Source organism: Magallana gigas, chromosome 4 (genome assembly GCF_963853765.1).
Source record: "Magallana gigas chromosome 4, xbMagGiga1.1, whole genome shotgun sequence".
Taxonomy (NCBI): domain Eukaryota; kingdom Metazoa; phylum Mollusca; class Bivalvia; order Ostreida; family Ostreidae; genus Magallana; species Magallana gigas.
The window spans coordinates 18,681,358-18,693,173 of record NC_088856.1 but is presented as its reverse complement, the minus strand read 5'-3'; the positions used below and the strand labels follow the sequence as shown (position 1 = coordinate 18,693,173).

At 31.7% G+C, this 11,816-nt stretch overlaps 1 protein-coding gene and 1 long non-coding RNA gene across 3 annotated transcripts; both read right to left on the bottom strand.

The window, feature by feature from the left end:
• Positions 1-1,845: 1,845 nt before the first annotated feature.
• LOC117681983 (uncharacterized) lies at positions 1,846-2,749 on the bottom strand. Its single transcript, XR_004596543.2, has 3 exons — positions 2,604-2,749; positions 2,273-2,457; positions 1,846-2,123 (listed from the first exon to the last, which is right to left on the bottom strand). It is a non-coding gene; the product is annotated as an uncharacterized lncRNA (long non-coding RNA).
• A 3,508-nt stretch (positions 2,750-6,257) lies between these two features.
• On the bottom strand, positions 6,258-11,750 carry LOC105320493 (monoacylglycerol lipase abhd6-B). 2 transcript variants are annotated; one of them, XM_011418438.4, is made up of 9 exons: positions 11,617-11,750; positions 11,368-11,483; positions 10,009-10,168; positions 9,755-9,871; positions 8,997-9,129; positions 8,457-8,626; positions 7,900-7,954; positions 7,645-7,745; positions 6,258-7,275 (listed from the first exon to the last, which is right to left on the bottom strand). In XM_011418438.4, the coding sequence occupies exons 2-9, from the start codon at positions 11,481-11,483 to the stop codon at positions 7,108-7,110; spliced, it is 1,020 nt and encodes a 339-aa protein (XP_011416740.3). In that variant the 5' UTR covers positions 11,617-11,750; the 3' UTR covers positions 6,258-7,107. The 2 variants fall into 2 exon arrangements, with proteins under 2 accessions (XP_011416740.3, XP_065937609.1); XM_066081537.1 differs by lacking the exon at positions 11,617-11,750 and having other exon boundaries at positions 11,368-11,495.
• Positions 11,751-11,816: the final 66 nt, after the last annotated feature.

Genomic DNA, 11,816 nt, shown 5'->3' with positions numbered 1-11,816 from the left:
TTCTTCCTGATCATTTTACGGAAATGGTTTTTAAGCGCAATTTGAAAAAACTTACGACAGGCTTTAATAAATTGCAGAGTATTTAACAATCATCACAAATGTAAATATATAAACGTCACCATAACTATATAATTATGTTAAAGCCAGCAATTTAAAATAAAAGCAATTTCAAGTTACATGAAGAATAGTAATTATCTAAAAAATCTCTTCTTAAAGACAACGATAATGAAAATCATCAAATAAAATATTTTACATATAATGATGTCACTATTACGTTCTGCAACAGTTTTGTTTTTCAATTTTGATGGAAAAAAGGAAATTTAAATCTTCGAATGATACAAATTTTCTAAAAATAAAAGCCTTCATCAAAATTGAAAAATTACATAAACTTTACAGAACATTTCTATCACATTTGCTTTTAAAACACACATGAACATATTATTTTCCTTCTCGCATGGATAATCGTGTGAAATAAGATAGACACGGAATGTAAAATCACAAGTGCATGTAGCTGAGAGCATATTCCATAGCATAAAAATAAATTGTAGACTAGAAAATCACCAAAATATCTATAAAAACCTGAATTTTGCTACTTCTTGGCAAACATTTAGTATCACAGTTTCCATATTAATTTCCTTAAGGAAGGAGTCTTTTCATTATCAAACATACTTCTTATAATAAGAAATGCATGAAATTTTGACACAGTCAAACGGATCATATTACTTAATGATTCTATCAGTTTAATTAAATTTGACCTTTTTGTTTTCGGATAAAGGTCAGGTCAAGGTCACTACCTTTTTCCTCAACGTAAAGAGTGATAAAAATAAGTGTAGCTCTTTATAGTTCTGTAGACATTTGTTTAAGATTTGAAGATTCAAATCTTCAATGAAATCATAGACCATGAGAGTGTCTATCAGCTTATACTACTAAATTGGAATAAATATTTATACTAAAATTGATATTGCTTAGCCCGCATTTCCTCTAATTTTCTTAAATTTTGAAGAAATTTTGATTATTTTTTTATGCTTCCAATAATAAAATATTTCTAATTTTTATGTATTATGAAGACTTTATATAAAGATATAAATTGACAGAAAAGCTAATATATTGACCGTTTCATAAGAGAGAAAAACTGATTTTAGTGATTTTTTAACAAAAATCAATGTATAGAATGGGCGCTTTAAAAAGCTTATAAAAATGTTATTTGATAGGCAAATCATATTTTAAAAACATATTCTGAAACCCAAGTATCATATTATTAGTTCACATTAGTAAAAAAAATCCAACATTATTGTTATTGTTTTTAAAATGCTAAAACAGACTCATTATATATATATATAATCTGCAGCAATTCTGAATTGCGCAACATGTGATATTTTCCTACGCCAATATTACGCCCAAAATATAGTCCTTGTTCCATTCTAAACATTGATTACATTTTTCTATGCCAAGTTGTACGATAGTAAAAAAGAAAGAAAAATATACTATTTTAATTTCCTTTCATCTTGATTTAATGAACAATTAATCAAATTTACGTTTGACAAGTTGAAAACCAGAAAAGACTCCTTCCTTAAGCTTTCTAGGAGAATTCTCTCCTGAAACTCAACAGCGGTCATGCAAGTCTTGATACGTAGATGTAGAGTAACAGTCATGGTCGATCGAAAAAGACGTAAAGTGCTTGTGTGCATATTGTGAGAGGGCCTTCAAATATATAGTTTTTTTTTAGATTTGATTTCTCACCTCACACAGGTTTTCCACACCAACAAATGTTCTTATGCATTCCATTATTATTTGATGCACTGAAAATGAACACGCTTTTTGAAATTTATCTAAATATTTTATTACGATAAAAATCATATTTAGTTTAATATACATGTATTATAAATAACGAGTAACTTCTATTTCAGAGGATAATAAAATAAATCCTCCTGCATATGTACATCAGTTTGATGTATTTTTCTCAGTTCACGTATTAATTAAAAGATAAAGACATTTCATTAGGCAATTCTTCGGTATTCTTTCAAATCTTTGGTCACGATATCTTATAGACTAGTTTCTTTACAATCCCGATCTGACATTGGGGCCGACCCCTGAGGAACACACACATAGGCATTCTTTTGAATCTGTGAGTAAAATAAAAGATAAACAATGAAAAAACGGTTAAGCATGGTCTTGTTAAATACATGTACAACATATAATACACGTATATAATGTAAACTGTAGTCAATATCTGCAGTTTTGACAATAGAACAAAGATTCAGAAAATATTCACCCAAAGAACCAATTTCGAAGCTTTCGGCTATGGGGAAGGTAATCTAATTCTGAGTCTTCGACGAGGAGTTCCAGGAGGTGGGGGGTCCACAGAGCTGCCCTGGTTCCGGGGGTTGATGATGCGGGGTGCGGGCGGTGGTGGGGGTGGTGGCTGGGACGGTGGTTCTCTGGAGGGTTCGGCTGCAGCTAATTAAAAGCAAAACAATTGGTCACTCTACGGAGTTGTTTACAAATGATACAGATAGAGAAATCTACCTTAAAATAAAATTATAAAAAAAATCTGAAATCCAAAATACATATACTCAGAACTAGTAATCAAATAGATTAATCACCCGTGTATCTTGAGGACAAATATCCAAATGCCCATTTAACCGAATAAAAGGCCAAATGACAAGTGACAATCATTTTTCTATTTGCGTCGCAAAGGTAATTTGTTTGAGATATCTATGTTGTTATGGCGTCACAGTAGGGATAATGACATGACGTCATCACATGTCTAAATCGAGAATATTAATGCGAAATGGATGAACTTCCACGTTTTTCCACTGAACATTATCCCCGAGTACCCAAACTCCGTCACCATAAGCAGAAAACCTCCCGCGTTTCTCTGTAAATTATTTTTTGTGGTTTTTATCATTTGCAATCACTAAATATAATCTGAAACAATATAATTTATAAAATTTTTAACAAAAATATTTTAATTTTTATTCAAATAAGCCTTTTGAATACGACGTTTATCACGCGTGCTTATTATATCTTATGAACCTAACTCCGTCACCCACATGCTCTATGATATGGCAGGGAATGAAGACACATTAACAATTTAGTTAAAACTCCATTTGTATCTAGGCCAAGTTATAATAAGTAAAAATGGTGCATACAATATAAATTGTATTTAATTTCATCGAAATGAAATGATCACCAGAATAAAAAATGGGTCCATGTAACAACAATCACAATGGCCTTTTCAGAATGTATGGATGCCATTTGATTTATGTCCTTACATATTTCAAATATTTATATCATTAATTAATATATTACTTATTATATTATTTATTTATTACATTTTTAGAAATGTAGCATATTCCAAATAGCGATATACCAGATATATCTATACCCTGTATAAGGCAAAAGTATCGGCATTAGCGATTTGACGTTATCATCAAGAGTAGTGCATAAAGACTATTGCAGACTGAAAAAAATGTATTAATTACCTTAATCAAAAATGTATTACATGTGAAATGTTTCATTTTGACCTCTCTAAAAATAACTGACCACCGTAAATTATCGAATGGGCCCGCATGCCAGAAATATCGGTATTTTAGTGCACCCGTGAAAAAGTTTTAGCTGATTTCACACAATTAATGGTGCATAAAATGAACAAGGTTTAATTCTGTTATTTTTTTGACACATTTTTAAATTTAACCGTTGCATATTGTTGACATTTGATTAAAGATTTTTGACATGTAAAAAATGACGTCATAATCGTACTTGATTTCAAACGGCGAGGAGTTTCCCGAAAGTGACGGAGTTAGGGTAGTGACGGAGTTAGGGGGCTATGCGATATATGTTGCGCGAGAGCGCATCAACAATTTCTAATATTGAATATAATGAAATAGTAGAAATGAATTGAAATAATGGAAAATTTTTATCGGCTTGTGTATAAAACTTAAATTGAAGAATATAGCATTCCATTTGATAATTATTCAAACTATCTTGCTTAGTACGTAGTTGTATAAGAGGTTAGAATTTTTTTTTTTCAAACAACATCTTTACAGAAAATTTTGATTGTTCCAAAGGTGGCGAGGTTTTACACGTATATTAAAAAAAATTTCTTCATTCATAATAAATTTATTTACTCACTGCCAGTTTCAGAGAGTGGTGATACGGAATCGGAAATCCAACTATGTGGTGATCCGGAAAGTCGGACAGTATCAAGAAGGGAAAATTATGCTTTCTTCATAAAAATACATTATGTAACATTCACATTTATCTAAATTTTCTGTAGCATTAATTTTCTTTTATGTTTTTATTATGACCCTTCCTCTTTGAAGTTCCGAATTTCGATGAAGATGAAAAAAAACCTGAACGGTAAGTGAACACTTTCTCTGAACGCATACTGAACGCACCGTCGACGAACGCTGAACGCTCTGTGAACGGTGACCGCAATCGGAGCTAAGAGTGCAAAAAAGCATGTAGACGATGAAGTGAGCGAACAGTGAACGCACGGTAGGCGAGCACAAAAATGGGACAGTATTTAATAATAATAAAGTATATAATAACGTTTCAGGCTGGCTTTCTATATAACTTCAATTTCACTACGCATTTCCTTATTTTCATATCAATTTTTTACATACTCCCAAAAAAGTGGGGGGGGGGGCAACTCAATGATAATTCCATTTTTTATATGTAAATTTTAAAAATTTTGTTGCTGCGAGAAAAAGTGGGGGGGCCAGGCCCCCCCTGGCCCCCCCCCTGATGCTACGTGCCTGATTGTTACAACTCTCCAGAAAATTACGCACTCTGAAAAAAAATTTCAAAAAAAAATCAAAAAAAAATCTGAAACTCATGCAGCGTGAATGCGGAATTTACGGACAGAGGCTTTGTGAATAGGGTCCCTGATCGCACGATTATTATACAATTGCTAAAAATTATATAAAGGTATCAAGTAATAAGAAATCATTCTTTAATTATTTTGAAGTAACAATTTCCGTCGGGGCGTGATCAAATCTATTTCAGCTTCATTGGATTTTATCTAGATTTCGCCTAAACCAAAATTTATACCTCATAATACTCAAAGAACAATTCCTTATTGAATTCCCTAATCATTTACATAATTAATAGCAAAGTTTTGTAAGTATTCAAATTATATGTAGAATAGCTTAATGATCACTTGTTTGTATATCATACACGTAAATAAAGACAACCCTGGTGATACAAAGTGCCCAAAATATTTTGCATTTCTACAAGTCACATTTAAATTGAAAAAATGGATATTTGGTTTTGTGTTGTTTTTCTTTTGTTTTTTGTTTTGGTTTTTTTGTGTTTTTTTTCAAACTGACAAATCTTGTGAACCTATGCGTGCATTCTTTCACTGTAACATGCATTACTAGCTTATTATGCCTTATTTGGATTTCATCCCCCCCCACAAGATTTAGTTTGAGCAGGACTTAGAAAAGTTCTACAAAGAAGATGGATGGAAAAGGCGTGTAAAATGCCCATACATGGTCGAACAGGCTACTGAAAAATCAAAGTATCAATAAATCTGATATTTTTTTTTTAAATCATTTAAAACAATATATATTTTTATCAAATCATTTATTTTTAACCTATAGATATGTTCAATACTTGGAATATGTTGACTCAAACAGGCGTATACGTATCAAAACCTGCAAATACTGTCATTTTTTTAGAACTTCAGGGCATTTTCTTTTATAGAGTGGGCCTGTGCTCCATATTTTTCTCCTAGTCTAAACAAGGTCTATTGGAAAACAAACCGATTTTAATCAACACAAACGTGGAGAGATGACCCACTGTACAATAAAAATATCATTTTGTATCCCAACAATTGAACGTTTTGAAAATAATACAAGTCCGTTAATTCGTGGCCAAAGTCACACATAATATTTAAACAACTCACTTTGTTGTGTCTGAAATGGCTCAGTGGTTAGAGTACCTGATATAAGCTAACCTTATATGTCTAGAGTTTTTATGTTATGGGTTCGATACCACCAAAATTACAGACAATATTTTTTTCTTATCTTTTGTTAAATATATTAAAAACTGAATATACATGTAGTTACAAATTGTGCTTTTGCAAACTTGTATTATAATATATTTGAATAGATTTAATTGGGAAAAAATAAATTCAAAATTGTATTTCACTACTAAACCGAATGGGCATTTGTGCCATCTTATTCCCCCATCTTCTTTATTATAAAATATTGGTTACTTTCATAGACACGTGTTAATAAGTACCAAAGGTCTGAAGGTAAGAAAACTTTAATATACTAGTATACAGCAACACATGACAATCATCAAATGAAACAATTTACATCTGAAGACGGTAACTGTTTAATATTATAATCCTTTCTTGCTGAAATGATAAACTATGGTAAAAAGGACTTAAACTTTTAAAACATGTTTATACTAAAAAAGTCAACTACAAATTGACTAAATTACTAAAAATGCCCTCTGACTCTGATAAAACAAATACAAGTAAAATACACTAAGAATACAGAAGGTAAGTGAAATTAATTTCAAACCTACAACGTAAAACACAGTCACTATAAAGTACTTCATACTTTTTTAAACAACATGAATAAAAATACCAGGTACATGATTGTATAAAAACACGAAACCAATGGGATACTACTCCTGTACAAAAGACAGCAATAAAAAGAGCATCCATGGCAAAAATGGGCTCAAACATTAATTCATAAAAGCATATATATTTTGTCACTTTTATATTGTGCAACATTATGTTTTTCAACTTTGATTAACAAAAAGAAACTTAAATTTTTGACAAAATTGATATAAATTTTCTAAAAATAGAAGCCTTTATCAAAATTAATGAACATTACATAAAAACTCTACAGAACATTTCTATCACATTTGCTTTTAAAACACACAGGAACACAACTTTTTTTTCTTCTCTCTTTGTTATGGTAAATGAAATGAGAACAACATGGAATGGAAAGCAAAATCACAAACAGCTGAGAGCATATTCCATAGAATAAAAATTAAATTATAGACTAGAAAATCATTAAAATACTATCTATAAAAACCTGAATTTTGTTTTTTTGTTTTTTGGCAAGCTTTGGATATCACAGTTTTCTATCGATTTCCTTTCTTGGAGTACTCTCCTCTGAAACTCAACAGCGCCTTAGTCTTGGAGCCTGGCCTGTCAAGATTAATGGCGTGACCACAGCGGGGAATAATGTCCACTCTTTTGCAGTTTGGCAGTTTGTCAGTAAGAATCTTTGCTCCAGATACATGTACAACCTACAAACAAGATAATTATATCACACAGGTAATGATTTTCTGATCAAAACATAAATACACAATACAAAAACTCAAGCAAATTTTTAAAACTTAAAGCCTTTTAATATTTCTATATGGCAATAAAGTATTTAGGATTTGCACATTTTCCACATTTGTTATTTCACTTTACTATAATGGCAGCGGCAAGTAATCCCAACTAACAATTCAAGTGTCTTGCTACTTTTTTGAATTAATGAATTGTTTTGCAAGTTTAAAAAGATTTGGTGTTTACCAATGAATTGAATTGCTTGGATTTTTTTTTAATTCCTAACTGTAAATACACATATATTAATCAAACCCCCTGCCTTAAGCAATGATATTAAATCTGACCTGATCCTCCTGACCCCAGACAATGTGGGAGGGTACTGTTATTTGAGGGGCTGTCCTTTCCAATAGTGTTGCATTTTCTTCTGCCGACAAGCCTTTTAATACTGTAATTATATAACAAGCTGTGAATCAAATTTCAGCTCATCTAAATAACTTATTTTCACAAAGCTTGAGATTTTTTGGGGCTCTTTATTTTGTTTTAATTGATTTTGTGATGGATGGAGTTTGATTACATGTACTAAGATACATTGTACTTACATTTCAAATAAAACCCATGGTACTGTCTCCTCATATCAACAGCCCCTTGAAGTATCTACAAGAAACAAATTGTGTTTAAACTTCATTTGGTTCTTTTTGCTTCAAAAACTGTACAAGTATTAATTGAATTAGTATTGCATTTTTGGAGTAAGATACACTGTATTTGTAAATGTCTTTATATTAAATGAAGCAGGTTTTTACTTCTACTTTTATACAGTAAAACACGCTTATAACGAAGTCCCAGGGACGGCCAATTTAACTTCGTTATAAGCGTAATTCGTTATATCCGTCAAGTTTACAACATGAAATAGAGACTTGGGGAATGAAATTCACTTCGCTGTAAGCGTCAATTCATTATAAGTGTGTTTGCTATAACCGTGTTTTACTGTATTCGGAGAAGGACTAGTAGGTTGTTAGAACTTGTTTCCTATCCATTTGATTAATTTCTATGAAATATGTTCAAACCAAAGAGACAAGTATTGCAACTATCAAAATGACTTACATGTCTAGGTGAAGCTTATCAACGCCATGCTCTTATCAGTGTAAGTTCATAGTACCTGTTTGGGAATGAAACTGCTCTTGTGAAACTGGGCAAAATCTAACAAGTACTGCATCTCGTCTGGGTTCTGAGGAAACAAAGGACAGTCACGAAGAATGGTGTCCTCATCTCCAGACTCCACGGCTCTCTGTATCTCTTTGGCAACAGTTGTCTGTTCAGGTGTTCTCACTTGAGAAGATATAAAAACAGGAAATATGTATTCCAATATTATCATTTGACTGAAGAAAAGGAGATACCCAGAACACTTTTAATCAAAATGATAAACACGCCTTATAACATATCGGTAAAAATTTGAAGTACCTGGTAATCCACCTTCCCAAGTCAAGAGATTTTCATGTGCTCCGCTGTATTTAAATATGCAGAACGGAGCAGATCAAAACCTTTAACTTGAGAAGATGCTGGTAATCAAATATAAGAAAAACTCCTTTACTTTATCTTATTATGCATGTACCAGTTCAGTACCAGTACAGTTTTTTAATAACCATAAGTAACATTTTGACCTATCATTCATTTAAGACGAAATAGGTGAGGAACCTACTTGCTGGACACATCATGGTAACACGGTCCACTACCTGGGGATATTCCGCAGCATACAGCCCAGCTATTGCCCCTCCCATGGACAGACCCACAATATGTAACGGGTCATCTGACATTCCTAGCGTCTCAATTATCTACAAAATTTCAAAAATAGCAGTGAGCTAAGACCTATATGATGAAATTACCACATAACATTTATATTTAAATTATGTAGAGTAAAATGTTAACACTAAAATTGCATTGTATTAAAATTTGATAATTTTTTCATTAGCAACATATGTAAATAAATGTATGGGAGGTGTTATTATTCAAGAAACCCTTTAAACTAATGCAGATGTAGCTTTGTTTGAGGTACATGTACTGTAAATTTTAAGATCCATCAGGACCATGTTAAAAAAGACAAGTGAAAACCATACGTGTAAATAACATACATGTAAAATGCATATATATAATCTAATCAAAAGTAACAGTAAAAACCAAATGTAGAAGCCTTGTTAATGTAAATTCAAACAATTAATAATGTGAAATATAACAGCACATTTATATCAATTTAAGGAATGATTCTGGTTAGTTTGCTGTTTTATCAAGTCTATAAATTACAGTTCGTAGTTTATGATACAATCAAGTGAGCATTTTTAGGAGTTAAATTGTATACACCCCAAAGTACATGTACCTAGTATGAAGATATATAATGTTTAAAGCAAAGTATGGAATCAGATGACAGCAACAGTGTTGCTGCAACACAAGCATGAAATTCACCTGATGAACACTGTGGACCAGACCCTTAAATGACAAGTCTGTTCCCTCCTCTGGTGGTTCACTTTCTCCATTACCTGGTAGATCCAAGGCAATTACATGGATATTCCGGGGTAGATTCTGTGGAAAAAAAATTCTCAATACAGAATATCTTTTAAAATCATACAGCATGTACTCAATCCTGTTTACATTTTCATTAAATGTGTTGCTGGAGGTATAAAACAGGGTAATGTAGGTATGAGGTGCTTTCGGCTTACTCTGACTAGGGGAGCCCACATTGATTTGTCAGCCGAGAATCCATGAAGAAGTATCATGCTAGATTTGCCTTTCTGTTTTTGTCCTCTTTCCCCGTAACAAACATTCCTTCCATTCACATTTACATACTTTATTTTCATTCCACTCCACAGGACAGTTACCCTAGAAAAATTGCATAATGAGGGTTTACACATGCATCCTTCTACATATAAATACACTGTACTACTATACATTTATTATATACCGGTATATAAGTGTACTCTGAGATTTTAAAAAATGTTCTTTATAAAGGTGCTGTATAAACTATTAGTCATTTATGACAAAAAAATCAAACTTTAAAAAGAAATTATACACAAATTGATAAAACTGATAACATCCAGAAATTGTATTATTTAGTTTGTGCATTCTAGTTCTCAGTTTAACCATTATCTACAGCTGAATATAGCATACAAAATGTAATATATAATAGCGAGCACAGCGAGCTCCAAAGACAACGTGTACAAATGGAGGAATTTCGAGTTGAAATCTGCATATTGTTCATAGAAATTTTTATGAGGCCATGTGAAAAAGTTCTACAGATCCCAATAGTCCTTTGCGGTGAATAGCAACATGGTGGAACATGAAGCATTTCTAAAGGAAAGTTCTTACTTTTAAATCCCATACATATATTTCATTTAACAATTAAAATCCTTTAAAACACAAAAGTTAACAACACATATGCTTACGTAAAAAAAATATCACATACTAAAAAAGGGGGATGGCACATGTCTACAACGCATATGCATATATAGCATATAAAAATTTTAAAAACTATATAAAAACAAAATTGATTTTACAGAGGCAAATAACAAGGAACAAAATGAGAAATAATTTAACACAGACACACAATTTATTGTTTACTAATTTTAATGATCATTATTAAAAAGTAAAGAAATGATAAAACATGGTTGTATTTACATAAAAAAAAACTCAAACTGCTTTCTACTTATCAAAATATTTTAATATTAGTCTGTTTAACATTTAATTAATGCTCAGTGGTAGTTTAGATATTAGCCAAGGGCGTGACAAATGGAATAAATGTTTGATAACTTCGGGTTCCTTGCGGTGGTAAAAGTTTTTGAGACAAATCCAAAGTTTTTAGGTTGGGGCAGGTCCACGGGTTGCATTCAACAATGATCAGGTATGTGTAGTACCATCTGCGCTCACCCCAACAGTCACACCGTAATACATATCATACTTCTTTTTTAAATCAAATTGCAAGACTAAGTTGATGAAAATCATGTAGCAAACATACATGTAAAGTAAATATGCTGAAATTCAAATGCCTCATTAAGAATTCAATGAAAACCAAAAAATATTACCTTAGATAATATTGCACGATTAGATTTGGCTTCTTCAAAAAAAGATAGAGGGATGTTGCTGTGATGGAGGTCAAGAAAACCAGGAGAGGATAAAATATGGCGTGAACGGTAATCATCTGAAAAGCCATAAACAATTTAAAAAACAAAAAAAAATTAATCGACAGAAACAAGCATTATACAACATTCTATCGTAATAAAATGATTTTAACAACGAAAAATGAGCTCAATTTTTTTTGTGTAAAAACATACCCTGTTATTTTAACACTTTGTTGTCAGACTCATGTGACTTATGATACTGTTGAAGGATTAGTAAACAATACCCCAACGCAAATTATGATAAAATTCAAACTGGAAACAATTACTACACTGTAAAAGGAAAACCGTGCCGTAAATCCGCTAACATGTATTTCCGAATAAAACGATTAACACGGAAAAACAAATGTTATAAT